At 31.5% G+C, this 24,105-nt stretch overlaps 1 protein-coding gene and 2 long non-coding RNA genes across 7 annotated transcripts; 2 read left to right on the plus strand and 1 right to left on the minus strand.

Moving 5' to 3' along the window:
- The first annotated feature begins 766 nt into the window (after nt 1-766).
- On the plus strand, nt 767-7,214 carry LOC123884648 (chaperone protein DnaJ-like). 5 transcript variants are annotated; one of them, XM_045933794.1, is made up of 7 exons: nt 768-1,264; nt 1,412-1,505; nt 1,750-1,817; nt 4,094-4,150; nt 5,549-5,785; nt 6,291-6,365; nt 6,743-6,776. In XM_045933794.1, the coding sequence occupies exons 1-6, from the start codon at nt 1,160-1,162 to the stop codon at nt 6,318-6,320; spliced, it is 591 nt and encodes a 196-aa protein (XP_045789750.1). In that variant the 5' UTR covers nt 768-1,159; the 3' UTR covers nt 6,321-6,365; nt 6,743-6,776. The 5 variants fall into 5 exon arrangements, with proteins under 5 accessions (XP_045789749.1, XP_045789748.1, XP_045789750.1 ...); XM_045933795.1 differs by having other exon boundaries at nt 6,747-6,776; XM_045933793.1 differs by lacking the exon at nt 6,291-6,365 and having other exon boundaries at nt 767-1,264; nt 6,743-7,214.
- An 11,124-nt stretch (nt 7,215-18,338) lies between these two features.
- LOC123885024 lies at nt 18,339-20,566 on the plus strand. The gene is made up of 2 exons (XR_006801052.1): nt 18,339-18,729; nt 20,202-20,566. It is a non-coding gene; the product is annotated as an uncharacterized LOC123885024 (long non-coding RNA).
- LOC123885025 lies at nt 18,495-19,793 on the minus strand. Its single transcript, XR_006801053.1, has 2 exons — nt 19,725-19,793; nt 18,495-18,792 (listed from the first exon to the last, which is right to left on the minus strand). It is a non-coding gene; the product is annotated as an uncharacterized LOC123885025 (long non-coding RNA).
- Nucleotides 20,567-24,105: the final 3,539 nt, after the last annotated feature.

A 24,105-nucleotide genomic window follows, 5' to 3' on the forward strand; every position in this document is an offset into this window, starting at 1 on the left:
GGATACCAAGTTTTCAAAAAAAAAAAAAACCTTCATTTTTCTTATTAAACAATTTCACAAACTCACGTTTTTCACTTTACATTACAACAAGCAACAACAAAAGGAGTTAAAGGACTTTCACATTCATAGAGAAACTTCTGGAGACTATCCCACAAAAATATCTTCAACACCATGGAATCTTAGCCCTACATCACCACCACCCGTCCAAAACCACTTCTTTGGGTTTAATTAATATATTATTAAAATTAATTATTTTTAATTCATACACACTACTTCCTTAGATATTTATTATATTAATAATTATTAATTTTTAAGTGAATAATTAATATATATAATTTATATTATAAAGTAGATATATCAATTATTAAATAAACTTATATTCAATAAAAACATGATGTATTTAATTTATAATAATAAATTCAGATAATCATTTTTTCAATGAGTTAAAAAATTAATTTTTATTTATTTATAAAATCCATCGAGAGATTCTCACATTGATAACGGAAATTGAATCACGTCTTTGCAGATATGAGTCAATTTTTTACCAATAAAATCTAAAATAATACTTTCTCCGATTCTAATTATAAAAAGATATTTACTTTTTAGATATATTGAAAATTTGATGTACCTAGTCTAGATATATTCAATTTTGGATGTATTTAAAAAATGAACATTTTCTTATAATTAGGATCCGAGGAAATAATATTCATTGATTTAAATAATATTGAAATAAAACAAAAATAAACTATATAAAGTCTACTAGAATTGAAGTTCTCTAGAGTATTCTTGAGGCTAAGAAGGGTATTTTTCTCTTTGTACTTCAACCCTTCATTCCATGTACCTATTCACCAACATGTAGCATAAACACAAGTTGTCATACAAGTTGTATATTAATTAATATTACTACATATTTTTTATATATAATATTCACACACTAATGTTATTGTGATTGTGTCTCTTTTGAGTTTAGCTTCATTCCTTTTTCATGGTTGTACGGAATTTATGTTTTCATTGAGTTTAGTTGATTGAATTTGCCGACAATACAAAAAACATTAATAGTTTCATGTTTGATTGGTTTTTTTTGGAGAGTTCTAGTTTGATCTAGTTGGTTGTGAAAATTTGGAGTGTTGTTATTGTTGAGAAAATAATAATAATAATAATGGCTAATGAAGGAAACAAAAGCAATGATTTCTATGCAGTTTTGGGATTGAACAAAGAATGCACTGATTCAGATTTAAGGAATGCTTATAAGAAATTAGCACTGGTTAGAATTCATAATCTTTTTTTTTCTCTGTTTTTTCATGAGTTCATTCAAATGGGTCTTCTCAAAATTTGATTTTTTTTTTTTTTCATGGTTGAAAGAATCTTCAATTTGATGAAATTTGGAAAATAATTTGAATTAAATGGACAGAAATGGCACCCAGATCGTTGTTCAGCTTCAGGGAATATGAAGTTTGTGGAAGAAGCTAAGAAGAAATTTCAGGCAATTCAAGAAGCCTATTCTGGTAATTTTACACATTAATATTTGGCTTTTTTAAAATTTTATTAATTTATTTTCATTTTTCATAGTTGAATATTGACCCAAGATTTTTCTATCAAAAAAAATATTGACCCACCCAATATTTCATTAGCTTATTTTCTACTGAAAATTGAAGAAAAGTTGAGATTTTTATTTATTTAATTTAAATATTGTTGGGTCTAAAATGAAGTACTAGTAAATGTTTTGTTGTTGATATTTTTTTGTGGCAGTTCTATCTGACGCGAATAAGAGGTTAATGTACGACGTTGGAGTTTACGACAGTGATGATGACGAAAATGTAAGTCACGAACTTCACACATGTTGGGACCCACCCTCCTTTACTTGCCTTCTTCTATTAGTACTATGTTTTTTGTTTACTTTAGAAGAGAAGCAAAGCAACCTTAATTAGGGATGGTAACGGACGTTCATGGGTGCGGGTTTGACACTTACCAAACACACACTCGAAATCATCACCCAAACCCAAACTCAAACCCAAAGGTTGTTCGGGTGGCAAAACAACACCCACGCCCACACCCATTGAGTTCAGGTTTTTTTCACCCAAACCCAAACCCGCAGCACATTTGAAAATAATTTGCAAATTTTAAGAAATTAAATTCCAACATAGACTTTGAATTAAATTACAACTAAAATTAAGGTCTTCCAAAGAAATTCAAACATAGACTTTCAAGAAATTACAACATAGACTTTCAAGAAATTAAATTACAACTAAAATTTAAGGTCTTCCAAGGAAATTGAGGGAGACTATGGGGGTAATTAGGTAATTATAAAATATTTCGGGTGGGTGTATGGGTTTCGGGTGTGGGTTTGAGTGTTTGACTGATACCAAACCCACACCCATATTATCGGGTGTCACCCGAACCCAAATACAAACCCAGTCAAATCGGGTTTCGCCCGTTGACTTGGTTTGGGTTCGGGTGGGTCTCTCGGGTTTGAGTTTTTTTGCCATCCCTAACCTTAATTTCACCTTTTCACTTTGCATTAACAATTTTGGTCTAGGGTAGGGGGAGTGCTTGCTTAAGGATGGCAAAAAAATCCAAACCCGAGAAACCCACCCGAACCCAAACTCAAGTCAACGGGCGAAACCCGATTTGACTGGGTTTGGGTTTGGGTTCGGGTGACACCCGATAATATGGGTGTGGGTTTGGTATCAGTCAAACCCACACCCGAAACCCATACACCTACCCGAAATATTTATAATTACCTAATTACCCCTATATTTTCTCGCGCGCCCCCAGTTTTTTTCCCCTCCCCCAGATTTCTAGCACGCCCCCAGTTTTTTTTCCTCCCCCGGATTTCTAGCGCGCCCCCCAATTTTTTTCCCTCCCCCAGATTTCTAGCACGCCCTCCGGTTTTTTTTCCTCCCCCAGATTTTTAGCGCGCCCCCCATTTCCAATTAAATAATTACTTTTGTTCCTTTGAAGTACATACTATAAGAACCCATTTTAAATTAATTGTGTTGGAGTACAGATCTATGAAACCATTCCACAGAAAAATGGTTTTGGCATAATTTTAGTTTAAAACTAACTACTAAAACATTTAACCATACATAATACTCTGAAAATTATCCCTAATCAATAAACTAAAATTCAATTAATCAAAATAAATACAAAAAAATTTAAAAATAAAAAATCTGGGGTGCGGTAGAAATCTGGGGGGCGCGCTAAGCAATCTTGGGGACGCGCTAAGCAATCTGAGGGGCGCGCTAAGCAATCTGGAAGGGGTGCTCGCTAAGCAATATGAGATATTTATCCATGGTGCCACCATAACTTTGCCCATCATAAAAACTTGTTTGAGTATATGTATTCAATTTTTATTTTATTTTTACACAAAGTATATGTATTCAATTATTAATGTGACAATTTTTTTTCTTATAATTAATCATTCTATCAAATTTGCATCATAAAGTTACTTTATAATACTAAACTTTTGAAATATGTCAAGAAATTTCAGCAGAAACTCATTAATTAACTTTCTTATTTATATCGTAGTATTGGTATTGTCTTGTCATGTTTCTAATTTTGCACCGTCCAAATATTTTTCTTCTCCGATTTCATGTGAAAAAAGAGGAATCTTCAATAGTAGGAATGCATTTTCTCCAACAAATGTTTTTCAATTTTCACAAATAAGAAGAACAAAAATCTTTTCTCAAAGGACATGAATTGCCAGTTGTAACTGTTTCACGCAGTAGACAATCTCAATCATAAAAAAATGATGTAACGGCTCTAATTTATTCAATATAAATTATCCTTCTTTATCGGACGTTCTACATCAATTACTGCACTAACACACGTAGCAACCGCGTGGAATCGGTTTTCTTCTCAAAGGCATACACTTATCTTATTAATATAGTCAATTTGTGTCACATACATAGCACATGGGGCATATTGGTTATATAGTTTATAGGTTTCAATAAGATGGAATAATTCATGTAATCGAGTTTGGATGAGGGAAAAGGGGGTGAATTTGATCTTGTTTGAATCAAATGGAAAGGAGTATTCTCGAACCAATAATTTTGATGTACTATAATCTAAGAAAATGAATTTTGTTTTGCAGGGTATGGGAGACTTTTTGAATGAAATGGTTACAATGATGAGCCAAACTAAATCAAATGTGAGTCCTCTTTTTTTTTTTAACAATATATCAATTTTTGTTTGCTTGCATTTAGTGGAAAGTTAGGTGATAATAAAGCTAGACACAATAAACAACGTTGTTTTATTATATTTTTTTGTTTAGTAGATAAAGGTAGACAAACATAGTGTCTCATTTAGGCAAATAGTACTATGTAGTTGCACATTTTTACTTTTTGGAATTGGGCCCTAATCATGTTTGTGTTTTGTTGGTCCAATTGCTATGATAGTTGTTGGTGGGGTATATTGTTGGGGAAATTTTATTTTTTTTTTAAATGTCAATATTAGTAATTAGTCGTTAGGTTAATATTTTTTTTTCTCTTTGTTCGAGTTTGAATTCACGAACTTCAACTATTTTGATCTTTAGCTTAAATCGGTTGAGATATCCACCCCACCCTTGTTGATGAAGATATGATTGGTTTTCACTCGACTCAAAATTTGGATTGCTTAATTTTTTATTTAATGAGTCTAATTTAAACGAAACCTATCTTTTCTTCTTCATTTTTTATTTATAAGACAAAGTTTAGATGAATTGGGTCATGGGGTCAAATCAACCCTATCTAGGACAAGACTGAATTAACTTAAAATATGTTGATTAAAATAAAATTATATGACAATAATATATTAATATTTTGAAAAATAATTCATGTAACTCAATGTTGGATTGTGAAACAAGACATTATGTTAGCCTAATTTTTATTGTGGACAATGTTGAACTAGACTAGATATGAAAAGTGCGGGCCTAGTTTGGTTACCGGGCCAGGATGTGTTCATGTATAATAAGATGTTTTCTCTCCCCACCTCCCGTGAATCTTTTATCTTCCTGAATTTTCAATTTTGCCCTTGAAAAAACATCGGTTCGTAGAAACCGAAGTTTTTTTTTTCCTTGAAAACAAATTTCAGTTTCTAAAAACCGAAATTTACTCTGAATTTGCACTAGAAAAAATTCGGTTTCTGCGAACCGAATTTTTCTGCAAGGACAAAATTGGAATATTGGGGGTATAAAAGATTCACGGGAGGTCGGGAGAGAAAACATTGTATAATAATTGTTGAAACTTGAAAGGATATTATTGAAGGTTATTGATGAGGAGAGGCAAACAAATAAACAACACATGTTAACATTCATGTCTTAAATTAGAATATAAACAAAATGTTTCATACCAATTGAAATTTCCCCTTCTATTTTCCATATATTGATTAATTAAAATTATCTTGTCACACATTCTTTTGGAATGTTATTTTTTTGGATGGGCAAATGTAAAAATATATTCATCATCATGTTAGAAAAATATTTCATTGGGGTTGGAACTCCGATCATTTTAACTCCTTTAACCAGAATGAACATTTAACTTAGAAATTGATTAATTTATATGTAATTAAGGAAAATGGAGAGGAAAGCTTTGAGGAGTTGCAACAGTTGTTCGAAGATATGTTTCAAGCGGACATTGGATTAAATGGAAGCACTTCTCTTAATGGCTCTGGTTGCTCGACTTCATCGACTTTCATGACTTGTAGTGAAAGTTCTAATTCTAATAAACGCAATTCCACTCAGATGAATTATGGAAAAGCAGAGGATTCTTCTAGCTTTGATGTCAATTACCAGAACTTTTGTTTTGGGGTCAGTATATTCTAACATTTTTTATATTATATAATTAATGATTATGAGTTGCATCCATGGCATACATAGTATTTAATGATTATGATTTGTATGAATTTTGAATGATAGTTGATTGTGGCATTGTTTCCTCAGTAGGATTTGTTTGACATATAATTGAGTTATGAGATTTACTTTAAAGCATACAATATTTTTGAGGTAAAAGGAATAATCTTATGATCCAAAGATTTGAAGTTTAGATCATGTGATGTAGCTGCATAGGTGCAATGACTACAGAGTCGTTGGATCCAAGTGCACCTGAATCCAACAATTTTGCAGTCGTCGCAATAGTGTAGTCGTTATAGAGGATTTGACTGAAGAATGACATGTTATGGTTTGTAATTAACCTTGTTGATTATGCTAAAGATTGAGTTAATTGGTTAAAGGAAAAGGTAGTTGATTTGTGTTAAGAATTTTTCTCATGAGTCTTTTAATTAGTGGTATCTCTTCTGTTGTTCATATCATCAAGGTTAATCTTGTAAATTATCATTACCAATGATTGAGGATACAAAACAATGGAGTATGTGTGGAGTATATGGAAGTGGTAAGTGATTTTCCTTTGTCCTCTTCTTACAAAATGTTATGTATGTCAAGTTCTTTAGTAGGTGAAGTGTTTTATTTAGGGATAGATCTTGGTACAATAGGGGCATTTGTCCTACTAGGGTTTCTATAAACTTACAATACGAGTATCGTCTTCAAAATTTTATAGATACAATTATTATGTCTATAATTTAAAAATTTTGGATTCGTCACTACCTACATCAAATATTAAATGGGTGCATTTGATTTTTTACTATTTAAATTTTTTCGATACATCACTATCTGCATCCGACATTACATGGTATATTCGATGCATTATATATGCTACCTTTTTTCCGTCTACATTTAGCTTCATATTAATTCGACGTTTTTTTATTGAAGACAGGCAAAGCACCTTCAAGAAGATGTGGAGAAGGAAAAAGGGGGAATTCAAGAAGGAAGAGGTAGTAGTAGTAGACAAAGAAAAGGCAGAAAGCAAAAGACCTCACATGGCCATCATGTTTCATCTAATGATCATCATGGAATTTCTGCTAATTGATAAATTTGATGGCATGCTGATTAATGTGGTCAACCTTAGCATTTTGGTAATGGGAACTCTGTCATCTTGAGTTTTACAACTAAAAATATTAGAGGAAGAGCATAGTTTGTGTTACTAAGAAGTAGTATTAGGGTAGGGAGGTTTGAAATGTCTTACAAAATTGATGGTAGTGCCACCCTTCAAAAGCCATTGGCACTCATGCTAAGAGTATGAGTTTAAATTCAACTGACAAGTCATTTTGGTATTTTTCATTTATGCATATTTGTATTATTTCATTTCAAGATATTTGAATCAAAAGTGTAATATTTTTAGTCATTTGTTGCATTATGGTACAATTCTTAATGTCACTTTTTGATTTGAAAGGAGTCTATTCTTTGTTTACCCTAAATTTGGCCAAGGGAACAACAAAATCTAAAGTTAGTATGCATGTTAGTCTCAATTAATCCAATAATTTAGGAGATTAGATATGAGATGAATGAATACTTAAAATTGAGTTTTTTTTTATCTACTAAGGCTTTTTTTTGTTACCATAGTACGAAGTTTCCACCATCGTTGGTGATGACTAATTTTCGTCGGATAACCTGTAGGGCACACAAAGTGGGTTCTTCTCGCTTAATCGATTTTTCTCCAAACGCATGAGACAATTATCAAACATCTGATCACATAATTAATAGTTTAATACTAAGGCGTCTTTTACCCGAGACTAAACGGTAAAACCTTTATACAAAATTTCAAAACTGACCAATAATTAATGTATTCGATTTACATTATAAGCAAATTATATTAGTTATTTATACAATTAGCTGACAGAAAAAAGTTATATTTAAAGTTGAAATAGCTTGTATTAGAGTCTGATGCTAAAAAGATAATCCCTCTAGTTTTTTTTTTAAATAGTTTAGTAGATAGAAATTTTACTTTAAAGGTGAATAAGTGAAGTATTCGGGGTTCAAAATCCGACTCTTATACATATAGTATGATGTCCTACCAACTGAGTTAAGCTTATAGGGACTAATTTCACTCTTAGTCTTTAAAATAAGAAAAAAAAAATTATACATTGATATACTTAATCTATAATAACTAACTCTGATCAATTAATTAATTTGATAATGGACTGATCAATTACAATTAAGCTCTTTTCACTTTAGATATTTTTAATACATGATGGAAACATATGGAAACTATTGGAGAATGGAGATGATGGTTGAATAGACAAGAGAAAGATAAATACAAACATAGAAAAAGGGATGGTGGCTATTAATTTTATAAGTGGGGAGGAGGGTCCTGCAGCACGTGGCTATGGAAACTAGTTTCAAACTATACAAGATAGCTGAAAATAAAATATACACTTTACTTTTTTGTTTTTGTTATGAACAATTTCTAAGCATGAACAATAATATGGAAGAATAGATGAATGAGAGAAAGAGAAGAGAGAATAGACTATTGTATTGTTCTATTCAAGGTGTGTCTTTTACATTGTGAGATAGTCATATATATAGGAGATTACATGGGCCAAGAATATGGGCCTAGACTAATGGACATCCACATCTATATTATTCATAACACTCCCCCTTGGATGTCCATCGATGATATGCCTCATTAAAACCTTACTATTAAAAACCCAGTGGGAAAAATCATAGTGAAGGAAAAAGAGTACAACATCCTTTGTGTGTGAACTGCCTCGTTAAAAACCTTACCAGGAAAACCCAGTGGGACAAAACCACGGTGAAGGGAAAAAGAGTGCAGAACATATTTATATCTCCCCCTCATAAAGACAATTATTATACATGAGATGAAAAATCAAATAATCTTCTGTACTAGCTGCTCCAAAGTTTTACTAAAAGTTGACTCTGTAGAAAAATCTGTCATATCTTCTTTATTATACTCTTCTCTAAATTAGCACTGCGTCTGATATTATCTTCATGTTGAGTTGTTGCAGGAACCATAATTTTGTAATAAAACAACGAATTTCTTGTATGTGTTGACTTACAATCCTCAACAAAAACATCTTCTCAACTTTCTTGTATGTTTTGCTTTACTTCAATATTTGGGCTGGATGAATAGGCAAAAATAAAATACTACGAAATTATAGCAAATATATTAGTGAGCTTAATTGAATTAAGATATGGTACTTCAGGACCAATTCAAATTGTTCATCATTTTCTTGAGGCATGACACATCAAATGACATTGCAACCATTTTTAGTATACAACAAATTAGATTTGTCAATGTCAAACTGTTTTAATACTTTTGCTATATAATCTTATTTAAATTATAAATTTAAATGAGAATATCTCATAAGCTCTTCGGGAGTCTAGATGATATTTTATCATTAATATAAGCATCGGATATAAATAATTTATTGTCAAATATAACTAAATCCTTCAGGGATCATCATTATCAAGTGAGCCAGTAAAATACGTTAAAACACATATTTCACATGAATTGAGTATTTCAGATGCTACTCAACTTAATTAATTTTTTGAATTCACTTCAGGTGAATATGCTTCTTGAAAATCAATGATTGACATTTATCAATATACTTGATAAACAATTCAAACTCTAAACATTTTGTTTTTATTATTTTTGTCTTGAAAACTTATTCATATCGATTTATCTCCATCTGCAGATGAAATGGACTACTGGTCCAAAAACATTTCGCTTTGCAAAGCTAGTTTAATTTTGTATCAATTGCGTCTATCTTATTTAGTCAATCATTTCATTGTCTATAATCCTTAATAGACTTTGATTTATGATCCTCATTGTCATTTATCACATATATAGCGCTTTATTATGTGCAAAAATATTGTCAACGTTGACTTCATCTCGGTTTCATCGTATTCCATTCATGACATAATTTATTGAGATCTCTTTATTTTCATAAATTTTAGGTACCTAATAAGTTCTTCTGGAACTGAAAAATCAATTATGTCAAATGCTCTTTTGAGATTTTCATATCCTCACTTGGGTCATCTTTCTCTTTTTTAGCTCCTTATCTTATTTGAGGAATTTATCCTTGAAACCGATTTGCTTACCATGCTTCAAGCGTGGTTAAGAATCATTTGCAATATTAGATTGTCCAACAGAGACATTCATTTTTATTGGAGCATTAGCAGCTGTTGATTGATTTTATAAACTTTGCAAATGAGTTATCTTTTGAACTTCTGGTTCATATTGATTTCTAAGAGGATCAAAATAACAATTATTAATTTATTTCAAAACATTTCAATTGAACTTCTAGTTCATATTTTTAGCTGCTTATTATCTCCCCCTAATATTGGGAAAACTAGTTCACCAATTGATAATCAGCCCATAAAGCTGTAAAAAAAATCTCCAATTATTGGCTCACTTTGGAGATTCATATAAAAATTATTTTCCCAATATTCTTTTACTACCCATTTAAATGCATTATATTGGAGCAATTGAAACGTACCCAACACATCCAAAAATGTTTATATGGGAAAATATGTTTATAAACTAAAATTCAAATAAATTAGAGGAGAGCTTATGTATATAATAATTTGTTGGCATGATGCTATTCAATATCTCAACATACATGTTTGAATGTTCCAAACTATAACTTAGAATGAATCTTCAAGTCCATTATTTTTTTGTTTGTATGAACATATTTCATAAGATGTTTGGTATAAATTTCAATTAACATATGATATTTATCAAATACTTTCTAGAATAATATATATAAAATGATCTCTTAAAAATAATCTTCACAAACTTCTGGTTGTGAGTTTATAACAAACATACATGTGACCATTTGGTTGATGCATCAATTCAAATTTTAGAAATCTAATCGGTCCACATGATCGGTGTATTGATTTACAAATATCACCTTATATATATTCTAAAAAATAAGAGACACTCGTTTTCTTAATTTATCAATTTTCTTTGCGAGCTAGTAATACACAAAAAAATATTAGATTGAATGAACTTCTGGCCATTCAATACATATCCATAGAAACTTTTCGCATCATAATAGATCAGAGATGACCCAACTGATCTTGCCAATTACAAACTTATTATGATTTGTAAACTTCTGGTTTACAAGAACATGTGCTTCAATTGCACAAATATATATAAATATACCCCAAACTAGAGGCAAATGTTGATAATATGTCTCGTAATGTATAGAGATACAAGATCTCATCCATTTCTTGTTTCAATAGGATATTCATTTATGCGAATATCCTTCAAACATAAAAAAAAAAATCTTTAAGACTTAAAAATATACAATATATTGGCAAAGCGTAACTTTATTTCTCGATATAACAATGCATTGGCTCTTCTGGAACCTTCAATAATTTTTGTACTACTAAATATAAAAGTTAATTCCTTCCAAAAAAAATATATAAAATTTAATTTTTCATAAATAGTAATATCAATGAATATTTTCATGCTAACAATTATGTTTATGTGGATTTCAGCAGAATTATAAAACAGTAACGGTTAATTTTTTTTTTTATCTAATAATTTAAAATCAATAAATTGATTTAAATAAGTAACGGAATAATTAAAAACCAGTTTATATTTACAAACTGTAACCGAATTATAATTATAAGTAATTAAGAAAATAACTGTATTCAAAGCTTAAGAAAACATTATCACCATAAAATAAATTCAAAGTTTAATGTATAAAAAGCTAAATGTAACTTTTTGCTTAGCATATATTTCATAGGGAATAATAATCGTCTACCTCATAGTAAAATATAAAATAGATAGATAGAGATCTTACTAAGTTGTGCATCGAGAAATAAAGTCGATTTATCATGTAAAAACTTTCACATTTCAATTGATAATTATTGAAATTGTACCAATCTAAAATATGATTAACCAAATATTTTTGAAATTATTTTCATAAGTTTGCTACTTCAGGAGCATATTCAAGAGACATACATAATCGTTCTTTTAATTTTGGTCCAATTTATACTAAGATCAAATAGATCATGTGGACTTTAATCATGTTGTAAAAAAAATTAGTTCTTCAGGAACTCAACAACAAATCTCTATTCATAATGGCTAGAGAAATTCACAATTTTACAATCTTTCATGAATGGTTAAATTATTTGTTCTTCAAAAATTATACCAATAATATTCATAATATTGGTTAAGAAAATGCACATTCTTTGAGCAATCCATCAAAGATGCGCTAATATTAAAGCTTTAGCTTTTCAAGAACTATATCACAAGTGATCTTCATATAATGATCACAATAATCTTCATAATTTCTTCAAGAAAATTTTATTCTTTGAGCAATCATTCAAGATGCTTCAATATTAAGGTTTTCCCTTTTTCTTTTCTTGTTCTTCGGGAACTAGCTAATGTCACATATATTTTCAATAGTTTTGCTAATTTTCCCACTTTTTTCCGGGGCCATGACTATTACCACGACCATAACCACAATTTTGTCCATGATAATCGTGTGTTGCTACATTCACTTATGTGAATGGAATAACATCAGTGGGTCGGACTTCATTCACTTCTGGGAATGATTTTTCATTCATTTCTCATTGATACTATCATCAAATAAAATTAAGCAAATAATTAGATAAACATAATAAACACAGTCAAATAAAAAATTCCAATTATCTTTATTAATATTAATATAATGTAACATAAAATTTTATAATGCAAATTAAATAGTAACATAATGAAATTAATAATAATTATAATGTAACCTATAATAATAATTATAATGTAACGTATATTAATTAGTAAGTTATTGAAAAAAATTTGGCATATGCATAGAATAGGTAAAGTATGAAAAATAATTTGTTTATACTTTTCAATATGATACATGCAAAATTTGCGTATGATATACATTTGTTTTTTTTTAATTTTTTTTTTATGTTTTGTACAATATAACAATAAATAAATAAATCCAATGAAATTTGTAGATTGCAAAATTTTTATAAAAATCGATAAAGCTATCCCATGGATATGTATATTGAATTCTTCTCGAATTCTTAGGAAATAATTTGATTTTTCTTTTAAGTTCTTCAGGAACTATATAATATTGTTATAATGTAAGAATAATCCTTTATGCAATCCTCATAAGAATAATTCATATTCTTCGTTATATTATAATATATCTAATTGTACAATCCTTCAAAGATGTATCCGTAATGAATTATTCAGGAATTCGTGGGTAATACAAATTGATTTTAAAATTGTTTAAGAACTGTATAACGGATCAAATATATATTCAATCAGTTATTTATCCAATCCTTCAGGGATTGATGTTCATTTTACTTATATCTATGAATCTTCATGATTCATATTTTAAAATTTCATCATACTATGAATCTTCAGGATTCATATTTTAAAATTTATCACACCATGAATCTTCAGGATTCATATTTTAAAATTTCATCATAATATGAATCTTCAGGATTCATATTTTAAAATTTTATCACACTATGAATCTTCAGGATTCATATTTCAAAAATTTCACCATGATACTTCTGGATCGAAGGTTTGTGAATCAATAAAAAAAACGAGAAGAACAAAATGATCTGAAACAATAGAATAAAAAAATTCATACATAAAATAAAATTGTCAATTCCCATTGTTGTTATACCTTTTTTTGAAAGAGGAGAGACTATCGTGCTGATAACGTGTTATGAACAATTTCTAAGCATGAACAATAATATGGAAGAATAGATGAATGAGAGAAAGAGAAGAGAGAATAGACTATTGTATTGTTCTATTCAAGGTGTGTCTTTTACATTGTGAGATAGTCATATATACAGGAGATTACATGGGCCAAGAATATGGGCCTAAACTAATGGACATCCACATCTATATTATTCATAACAGTTTTAAAGAATTTTGGGTCCCAAATTCCAAGCAACTTGCTAACTATTTTCAATGTAGCATTGTGTGATTCGTGGGTCCTTGACTTTTAATTATTGCTTGGTTTATTTTTGGTGAGTCAAATTTTATAATTTATTTATAATTTAACCTCATTTGATAGATATTTTTTCAATACATTAACTAGAGATTGATTTCATAACAAATGATCAAATTATTGAAGTATTTACTATTTATATTGCATGCTTACACCATATTGATGAATTATTTATTTTCTAGCTTATCACACAAGTTGTGTACTTTCTACGAAACATATAGATCAGATACATGAATTATTAAATGAATTTGAAAATAAATTTTACTTAATATGTGAATACCTTGTGTTCAACATATGGAAATTGGATTGCACATATTCACTGCATGGTGTTGTAAATTTCAACATTCAATTTTAAACCAATGTAAAGATTGATTATATTGATTTTATAGATGTGTAATAGGACCTATCTTAAATTCATGGTTGAAAACTTGAAATCTATAAACTTTTTATACAAAAGGATTACATAGGATGTAACTTTTTCTATATACTATATGTATGAGACAATAATCGAACCTTTCACCACATACGCATAGGATTTTATAGATGTGTAATATGAAAGGTCATAAAAGATACAGGAAGACACTAGAAATAGAAGGATAACAAAAAATACTATTAAAAGAAAATGGCTGAAATAGAACCCTCCAGAGGGGCCTAATAAACTATTGACAGAGACATAACAAGTTGCAATATGATAATTAAGCCTTGCACCAAGGAACCAACTCAAGGTTCAGCTCCCCAGATGGAATGGGAGTGGCAAACATAGACCAATTATTTTTTAAGTGAAATATATGATACACAATTACAACTCAATAATTTTTATAAGTTCACAAATAGATTTTAACAATTTTTGGACCTATTAGAATTATTCACATTAACTGTGTTTCGGCACATATATTTAAAAAAAATGTGTATCGGACCGTTCCTCTATTTTTTTTATTGCATTATGTTGGTGGTGTAAACCAAACTCTTATTAATTGAGTACTCAAAGTTAACTAACTAATGTGTGCTTTTATTAATTCATCTCTACTTCTCAAGTTTAAGGGCATTTATTTACTCTTTTTTATTTAGGGTCCGTTTCTTTTGTGACAAAAATACATTATTTTTAAAAAAATTGTGTTAGCTTTATTTGTTAATAGGGTAAAAAATAATTCTCTTAAAGTGAATATATTCCTTTTTTTTTTGGTAAGATATTCCTTTTTTGATAATAATGAAAATGTCAACAGAAATATTTTTATTATTATTGAAAATGTATCATTTCCTTAACCATAAAAAAAAATGTATTGTTTAAATTATTATAAGTCATGAATATCATTTCTAAATTTTGTTCAAACAAAGTTACAACAACAGAAGCCCACTCACAGAATTAATGGTGCAAGTTACAATCCACAAACTGGAAGGCCTGACTCTCAGCCCACAAAAGCCTTATAATATGATCTTGATTTGTTTTCTTTTTGCGTAACTTGGAAGTCCACGTTCCTCTCTAGAAAATTCAAAAATATTTTTCTTGCTATTTAAATAGTGAACTCATATTTTAGAATGCGAAGTTCATATTCTAAGATATGAAACTTATAAAATCTAATAGTTTTGTATCTCTCACCCTTCCTCCGCCCCTATTTTATAAGGTTCGCATCCTAGGATGCAAATTGTTTTTTTTTTCTTCATATTTTGCGCCCCCTGAATTCGCATACTAAAATGCGAACTGTTTTTTTTTTTTTTGCCCGTTTTTTCTATTTACACACTCGCATCCTACGTTACGAGGGGGTAGGATTGGAAGGTCTGAAGGCGCAAAAAGAATGAATCTATAATCTATTCCAAAATTCTTCTTTTTATTTTTTCATATACCAATTCATTCCAAAACCTTTTTCCTTTGGTTACCATATTATAAATATAAAATTTTCACGACAGTTCAGCGGTGATTATTTTTGTCGGAGAATTTATGGGGCATAAATGGTAAATTCTCCCTTCCCAATTAGATTTTCTTCATACACAAGTGTCAATGATTGAATCCATGGCCACCTATTTAAAAGTGTAAGACTCTTACTACTTAGACCAATTTATTGTTGGTGATGCATTCCAAACCTTTATCAAGACGGTTTATTGATTGTTAAGAGTCGCACATCAGATGTGAGTTGAGTCTAACTCAACCCCACAAAATTGACTTATAAGATGATGATTGGTGCGTGAATATAAATGTTGAATGGTCCAACGGATCTTGGAGAGCCTACAATACCATTTTAGAATTGAAAATTAGGTCTAACTCAACCCCATAAAATCCGCTTTTTATGTGATGATTGTCTCTCTTATTTATAAACTTATTTTTAGGCCAACTCACATCCGATTTAAGACTTCTTAATATTGGCTTCGACCTCTCAAACATTTATTAGATTATTATTAGATGATTGTTCAATCCATCTCTTAAATGTGGTATTTTATCAAACACAATGAAGGACAGGATCTATGTCCCACACACATAGTGAAGGATAAAGGTTCGAACTTTGATCATAGCGTCCGAACTAATAATTTTGAAATTTCTACCAGTTGAATTAAAATTTGTGAACTGTATATTTTCTTTCTAAACCAATAAATTAATGACCATTTTTATGAATCAAATAATTATTTGTCGATTTTTTTTTAAGAAAGATCATTTTATAAAATATAAAAAATAACATTCCTTTATCTATAAGCATTATACTAACTTTTTACATTTTATCGTAAAAGATATTCAATATTCACTATTATTAGTAATAAAAATTCAGACAAAAAAAAAATATTTTATATCTGTATATGTCAAACTAGTAATAGACCCGTGCTATCGCACGGGTCGTAACGTTACGCCGATATTTTTAGAAGTTATACTTTGTTAATTACAATTGAAAAAATGTTTTTTAAAGTTAGATTTATTTAATCAGTTATATGAATCAGCAATATAATTTGTTCTATGTATGATTTATTTAGTATATATGATAGTTATTTTGAGATTGTAATGAATTCCACGAATCAGTAGCATAATTTTTCCCATTTATGATTTATTTAGTATATATGATGGTTATTTTGAGATTGTTTTGAGTTCAATGAATCAGTAGCATAATTCGTCTCATGTATAATTTATTTACTATATATAATAGTTATTTTAAATTTTTTATGAGTTATAAGAATTAGTAACATAACAATCTTTGAAGTTACACTTTGTTGATTAAAATTGAAAAAAAATTAATATTTGAATTTAGATTTATTTAATCAGTATTATGAAACAATAGAATAATTTGCCCGAGCAATTTGTTCTCATTAAAAATTTTATTAACAATTTGTTCTCCGGTTTTTTTTTAAGAAGCTTAAATTAGCCCACCCAAATTGGCACCAGAGAATTTGTTCTCCAGATTAATTAATTTTATTATCAGCTTTCGCGCGTACAATTGTTAATTAAAAGTTTTGAGCAGCAACTTGTTCTTGGTGTATAATATTTTGTTAAAAAATTTCATCAGCAATAATTGTTCTCCGTATAATTTAATTTTTTTTCCAACCTCTCCGAGTATAAGAGTTAATTAAAAATTTTTATCAACAACAATTTGTTTTTCGTATATAATGGTTAATTTAATTTTTTTTATGAACAACGACTTGTTCCCCGTATCATTTAAATTTTTCATGAGTAAAAATTTGTTCCCCGTATATAATAGTTAATTAAAAAATTTGATCAACAATAACTTGTTCCTTGTATATAGTAGTTGATTATTTTTTCATCAACAACAACTTGATCCCCGTATATTATAGTTGATTCAAGTTTTTCATCAGCAAGTACCTTGTTCCCCGTATATTGTCAGTGGTATAATTTATCTAATGTATAATTTATTTAATATATATTATATTTAATTTGGAATTGTTATCGATTATAAAAATCAATAGCATAATTTGTCCCATGTATGATTTGGTTAGTATATCTGATAGTCATTTTGAAAATATTATAACTTGTGTCATGTATGAATTATTTTGCAAGTTAGTATTTCTCCCGTACAAGATAGTTTCTTTGAAATTGTTATTAGTTATAGAACTTGTCTTATATGATGATTATTCTTTTGAAACTTTTATCAGTTAGAATTTGTCTCATATATGATGATTATTAATTAAAATTTGTTTCTCATATGATAATTATTAGTTAAAACTTATCTCTCATATGATAATTATATTGAAATTATTATCATTGATAATTTGTCTCATATACGATAGTTATTTTAAAATTTAGATCAATTAGGATTTATCGTGTGCAAATTTATTTTTATTTTTTTTGGGAAAAATAGTTATTTTATCATCTTATTTTTTTTATTAAGTTTCTCTTTCCCCTTATGTTACATTTTTAGACCTTTAACATTTTAATTGAATAATATTAAATCAAAAAAATACAATATGGGCTTAAGAAATATGGATTGTGTTTTAGGCCCATCTTGACATAAACTCATTAGGTTACATGCTACTAAAATCATCACCTGTTTAAACATTTTAGATTTTGTTTCTCTCTCTCTCGTTGAAGTTTCTTAACCTTCCATTTGAAAACCCTAGCCGCCGCTATCATTCCGGCTGTCGCCCCCTCCGTCCAGTAAACTTTGACAAAATAAAATACATATTTTTTATGCTCTCTTTCTCCTCTATATTTATATTAAAGTGTATTTTAAAAAGGAGCAATCTTGAAAATTAGTGGATGTGCATTTTTCAACCTTCAACTGTTCACCTATGATGAAGCCATGAACAACTCTCTCTACAGACCAACAACAAAGGAATCAAAGACATCAAAAGAATAAAAAAAATCATATCTAGTTTAAATCTGTATTTTTTTTGCATCTTTGTGAGGTTCACACCAGAGCTCCGCCACAAAAGCTCCACTCCGGTCAACTTTGAACTCATTAATATGACATTCATCATGTAAGCTTCTTATTGGATATTTTTTTTCCCAATTTGGTGGTGTGGTTTCATTCTTCTCCTCTCCTGTCATACATGCATCAACAATATTAGAGACAAAAAAAAAAAAAAATCAGATCTAGTATTTTAGTAGTTTATGCATATGTTTGTAAATCAATATTGGTGTTTGATCTGCTTATATTTTTCATAATTTTATATCATATTAGATCGTTTTAATTTTTTTTCATGTTTAAGAATTTATAAAAAAAAAAAATTCGCAGAACCTTGTAGTTGTATTTTTTTCCTTTTAGATTTTAGATCCTACAAAAGTTTTTGAAATAATTATATTTTTTTTGTTATTGACTTGTTTCTTTTTGGATCTGTTTATATTCATATTCCTCTTATTTAATGTTAATTGCTCTTTTTTATTTAAATTTGTTTACTTTTACTCTTTTTTTAAATCCATTTTGAGATATTTTTAGAATAATTATTTTATCTATTATTCTTCTTCTGCATTTTCCTTAGTAAATAAAATTAACATTTTCATGAATTTTTGTATAAATATTGTTTACTTGTAATATGAATATTTTTAGAATATGTTTGGTTGTTTCAAAATCTATGATTAACTGAAATTTTAATTTAAACAGAAATAATAATATTTCTTATTTTGTACTGCAACCTGCACCTCAACTGTGTTGCACCTCTACTGTGCAGTACTACCATACCTTGCACCTCTACTGTGCATTACTACCATACCTGACTAATCACATGTCATCAAAGAACAGTTGTATGGTCATTGAGACCCACAAAATAAAAAAGTTCATTGCATCTCATATACCAATGTAACCCACATCTCACTTTCATTCTCCGTTTATTTATTTGCTCGGTATATGATTCTTTCTTTTTATTTTGTAGATCTAATTATTTTTTATTCATATTTTTTTCTATGTATGTAGTATTTAATTTAATTTTGATCTGAAAATAAAAAATAAATGATGTATAATCACTAAAAATGTTACCAGATACAAGTTCTTCCAATTTCTTGGTATGTGCTTTGTTTTACTGTTTCATTTCTTGAAAGTGTTTTGCTTCCCGTGTTTTTATTTCTTGGTATGCATTCTGAAAAGAAACACATAAATTGTTAGTACATTGTGGCATCTCTTTGTTGTTTTATCTTCACTCTTATATTCTTGTTCTTTTTTTAAGTTCCTACTAATTAAAACTTTTAAAATAATCAAACTGTTCTATTTTTTATCTTCTAATAATTTCCAGTTTCGGATTTGTTATTTTATCTAATTTTCTTCATCAATTTTGTTAAAAGTGAGAAATAGCAAGAATTTTTTTTTAAAAAAATAACATCAAGCATTTTTTTTTTAACAAATTTATACAAAATAATTGTGACCTTGAAAATAATTGTAAGTTTTATAATTAGTAGAAGTGATATATATGAATAAAATTCATCATTATTAACTTACTCATGTTCTTTTTTTTTGTAGTTGCTGAAAAGATGAAGATAAAAAAATGGAGAAACAAAAAAAGTTAGATGATAAAGTGACATGATATTATTTATGAAGAAATTGCATAAAAGCTAAATGTGGAAGTTTTTTTTTCATACCTTAATCTTTTTTGTAGCATGAAGTTTTTCATCTTCTTGTTTGTTAGATAGAGAAAAATATCATTTCTGCAAAATACAACATAATCAAGTTAGAAAAAATATAGTTAAAAATGAGGAGAAAGAATAAGAACAAAGAAAGAAGATGAGAGGAAGTGATATAAATTTCAAATGGGTATATAATGAAATGAAAGTTACAAAGAGTGGGAAAATGTTTTGGATTTGAATTTGAATTTTGAAAGGAAAAGTTGTGATGTGACATAAAGTAAACAATTGAAAACCAATTGGTAGACTTCAAATGGAACCATGGCTTGCAATAAAGTTGCATTTTGTCTCACAACATATTAATTTGGCTTAGTTAGCCAGCCATGTGGCTCGGTTAGCCTCTCATCTGGTTCCATTACAAAAAATTTGGACTGCAAATACCCTTGAAATGGACAGGTGGCAATTTATGAAGCAAGGGTAAAACTGATTTTACCATAGTAATCAATTTTCTTATATTGTAATAGATTGCCAAATTTTACAAGTCATTAGGTTTGATCTGATGGTAAAGAATTTAGGTAGTATACATAAAGTCTTAGGTTCGATCCTCACCCGAATTTTACCGTAGAGATCCTGTATATGTAATAAGGTTCTTTAATTAAAATAAAAAATAGTGTGTTTTCCCAACTTACCCGATGGGATCATGGGAATACACACTCCTGTAGTAGACCACATACAAGAGAAAGACTTGTGTTCTGGACTAGACTAATGCTAGTCCACCTAGACCCTCACAAAATCCACATGGCTTGTCCAACCACCTCCATGTCAGCATGGCACAACCTCTCAACCAGGATAGGGTAAAATTACTACTCTACCCACTATCTAAGGGTAATATCTTGGCAGTCCCTCTTAATGGGCCTTGGCTAGTCCAGCCCACTAAGAGGACCTTTGGCCCAGAGCTGGGGGCTATAAATACTCTCCCTCATGGGAGAGCAAGGGAGAACACTATTCATTATTGCAATTACTCTCTCTCTCTAACTTCTCTCTAGTATCTCTTTTGCTCTCTATTCCTTGTCTGACTTTGGCATCGGAGCACCTGCAGGTACAACCCCCCCCTCCGTGGACCGTCTGCTCGGATTGCTGACTACCACCTGCTCAACGGACTTCCAGCTGGCCTTCTACCTGTTCTGATCAACAGTTAAGATCAGTGGCGCCGACTGTGGGGATCTGAGTTCTCCCCTTCTTTGTTTCGAGCAAGAAAACCAAAGAACAAAACCAATCAATCACTTTTTCATGGCCAGTTCATCTCATTTCAACAATGACGTTGAGGACGCTGCTCCTCCATCTTCTCCCCGTCTGTCTCCTGCTCTCATCACTGACCTCCAGGCCCTCCCCGAGTCTGACCCTAGAGACGGGCAGGAAACTTCCTGGACTTCTGAGGATGGCGACTTGGTCGTCTTGACTGAGAAGCAGGCAGGGAAGCGCCCTCAGTCCGAGCAGGGCAAATCAGCAGAGACCGACTTATCCACTGCTTCAGTTACCAATGCTGAACTAGCAGCACTCATAGCTGCCCTAAAGCAAACCACCGAAGCTCTCCAAGGCCAGAATCGCCGAATGGATGAGCAGAATCTGAGACTAGATCGCTTGGAAAGGAATCAGCGACTCTCAAGGAACAACTCTCCCCCGAGGAGAACTCCTACTTCTCAATCCCCTCCTCGTCAAGAAACTGTCAGGCAACGACGACCTGCCCTTGAGAGGATTGAGCAACCTGGCAAGAAAAGAGACCATGTCTCCCCTCCCCGCGAGGGTATATCTTCTCCAAATGTGAAAAAAGGAAAAATTGTGGACCGAACACCTCCTCGCCGTCATTCTCCCCAGGGACTCAGCTTGATGACCAAACAAGGGCAGCCAGTAAGCCGCAGCCATCACACTGACCAATTCTCCAGGAGCCCAACTCCTGATCGTGAGGGCTCACCTCCCCTAAACTCACAAGAGAGTGACGAGGATGATCCCCGCTGCCCTTTATCTCACGACATACTTCAAGCACCCGTTCCAAAGGGATGTGAGCGACCACCTCCTCTCCCAGCTTATGATGGACTTACTGACCCAGATGAACACATTGCATCAGTCAATGCTACCCTGAACTTCTTAAGGGTCAGCGGAGCAATTAGATGCAGAATATTCCCAACTACTCTGAGAAAGGGAGCTATGGCTTGGTACCACAGCCTAGCTCCTCGCTCCATAACCTCATGGATGGATCTGTCCGACCAATTCCGCAGGCACTTCACTGCTTCCCGCAAGCAACCAAAAACCGAGGCAGTCCTGGATGCCATCTTCCAAGCTGATAATGAATCTCTCCGCAGTTTCATAGAGAGGTTCAACAAAGAAGCCGTCCAGGTAGAAACAACTGATGATATGAAGAAATACCTGCTCCAAAGGGGCCTTAGGCCAAACTCTGACTTTGCAAAAGCCGTTGGAATCGAAAAACCGCGCACCTTTAGCGACCTCCTCCTCAAATCTCAACCCTACATCCAATATGAAGAGCAACAAGCTGCAGATGCTGCCCGTTATGGGCGAGCAGGAAACAGTCAACCTGCTCCTCGTTCAAATGCTGAACAGTCCAGCCGAGGAGGAGGAAAACGAAGAGGCGAAAGGCCTAGGGAACCCCGTGGACCTCCCAGCACGTTCAGCAACTATACTCCCCTTAGCAAAACCCAGGAAGAAATTTGGAAAGAGTGCAACTCAGCTGAGTTCACTAAAGCAGGAATTAAATTTCCAAGACAACAACCCACAAAGCCTGGCCAAGACAAGAGCAGGTACTGCAAATACCACAAAGGTTACGGCCATCTGACTGACGACTGCATCCAATTAAAAGACGCCATTGAAATTCTGATTAGAAATGGGCAAATCAAACAATACGTGAAGAGGGGCAATGCTCCCCGGGCAGAAGCTGCTGAGACCAGCAACACTGAAGAAGCTGCACCAGAAAAATCCGGGCACAAGCCAGTTGCCCTTGCCATCTCCAGACCTGAAGATTTCTTTGTCCCTGACTACTTGGACGACACCTATGTTGCTCCTACACTGAACAAATGGGACGCACTTGCCCAAGCTATGGTTATCTCTGGTGGAGGTTTTGACAAACAGACTGTGGGATCCATCAAGAGAAAATTTGAAGAATTGATAGATGGCTCATCCAACCTGAGTGCAACTTTGGATAAACCGAAAGGGCAATCAAAGCCCTTAGCCTTCTATATGGAAGAGCTGCCCGGTGGAACTGCAAACTCCCAGATACCCCTGCTCATCAGAGTGGACATGGCAAATATGGACGTCCGCAGGGTACTGGTCGACCAAGGAAGCTCCTGTGATATCATGTATTCCCAACTTTTCAAGACTCTGCAACTAGATGAAACCTACCTCACTCCTTATTTTGGATCTGATCTCTCCGGATTTAATGGAGCAACAACTAATCCATGGGGCTATGTAGACCTGCTAGTCACCGTTGGCTCTGAAGAAACTGCAAAAACTATCAAAGTGAAATTTCTGGTAGTAGACTGCCCTTCTCTCTACCAGTGCATCCTGGGCCGAACAGCCATTGCTGACTTAATGGCTGTCCCTTCAACCGCCCACCTCAAGATGAAGTATTATACTCATAAAGGCCAAGTTGCGACACTGCATGGAGACATTGAAGCTGCAAGGAGAGTCTTCAATGCATCCTCCAAAGGAAATGAATATATCGGACAGCTCCCCGCGTCCAAGAAGTCCAAGGCAACAACTTCCCTGCCCTTGCCAGAAATCAGCTCCATTGA

Source organism: Trifolium pratense, linkage group LG5, assembly GCF_020283565.1.
Source record: "Trifolium pratense cultivar HEN17-A07 linkage group LG5, ARS_RC_1.1, whole genome shotgun sequence".
In the NCBI taxonomy this organism is placed as follows: domain Eukaryota; kingdom Viridiplantae; phylum Streptophyta; class Magnoliopsida; order Fabales; family Fabaceae; genus Trifolium; species Trifolium pratense.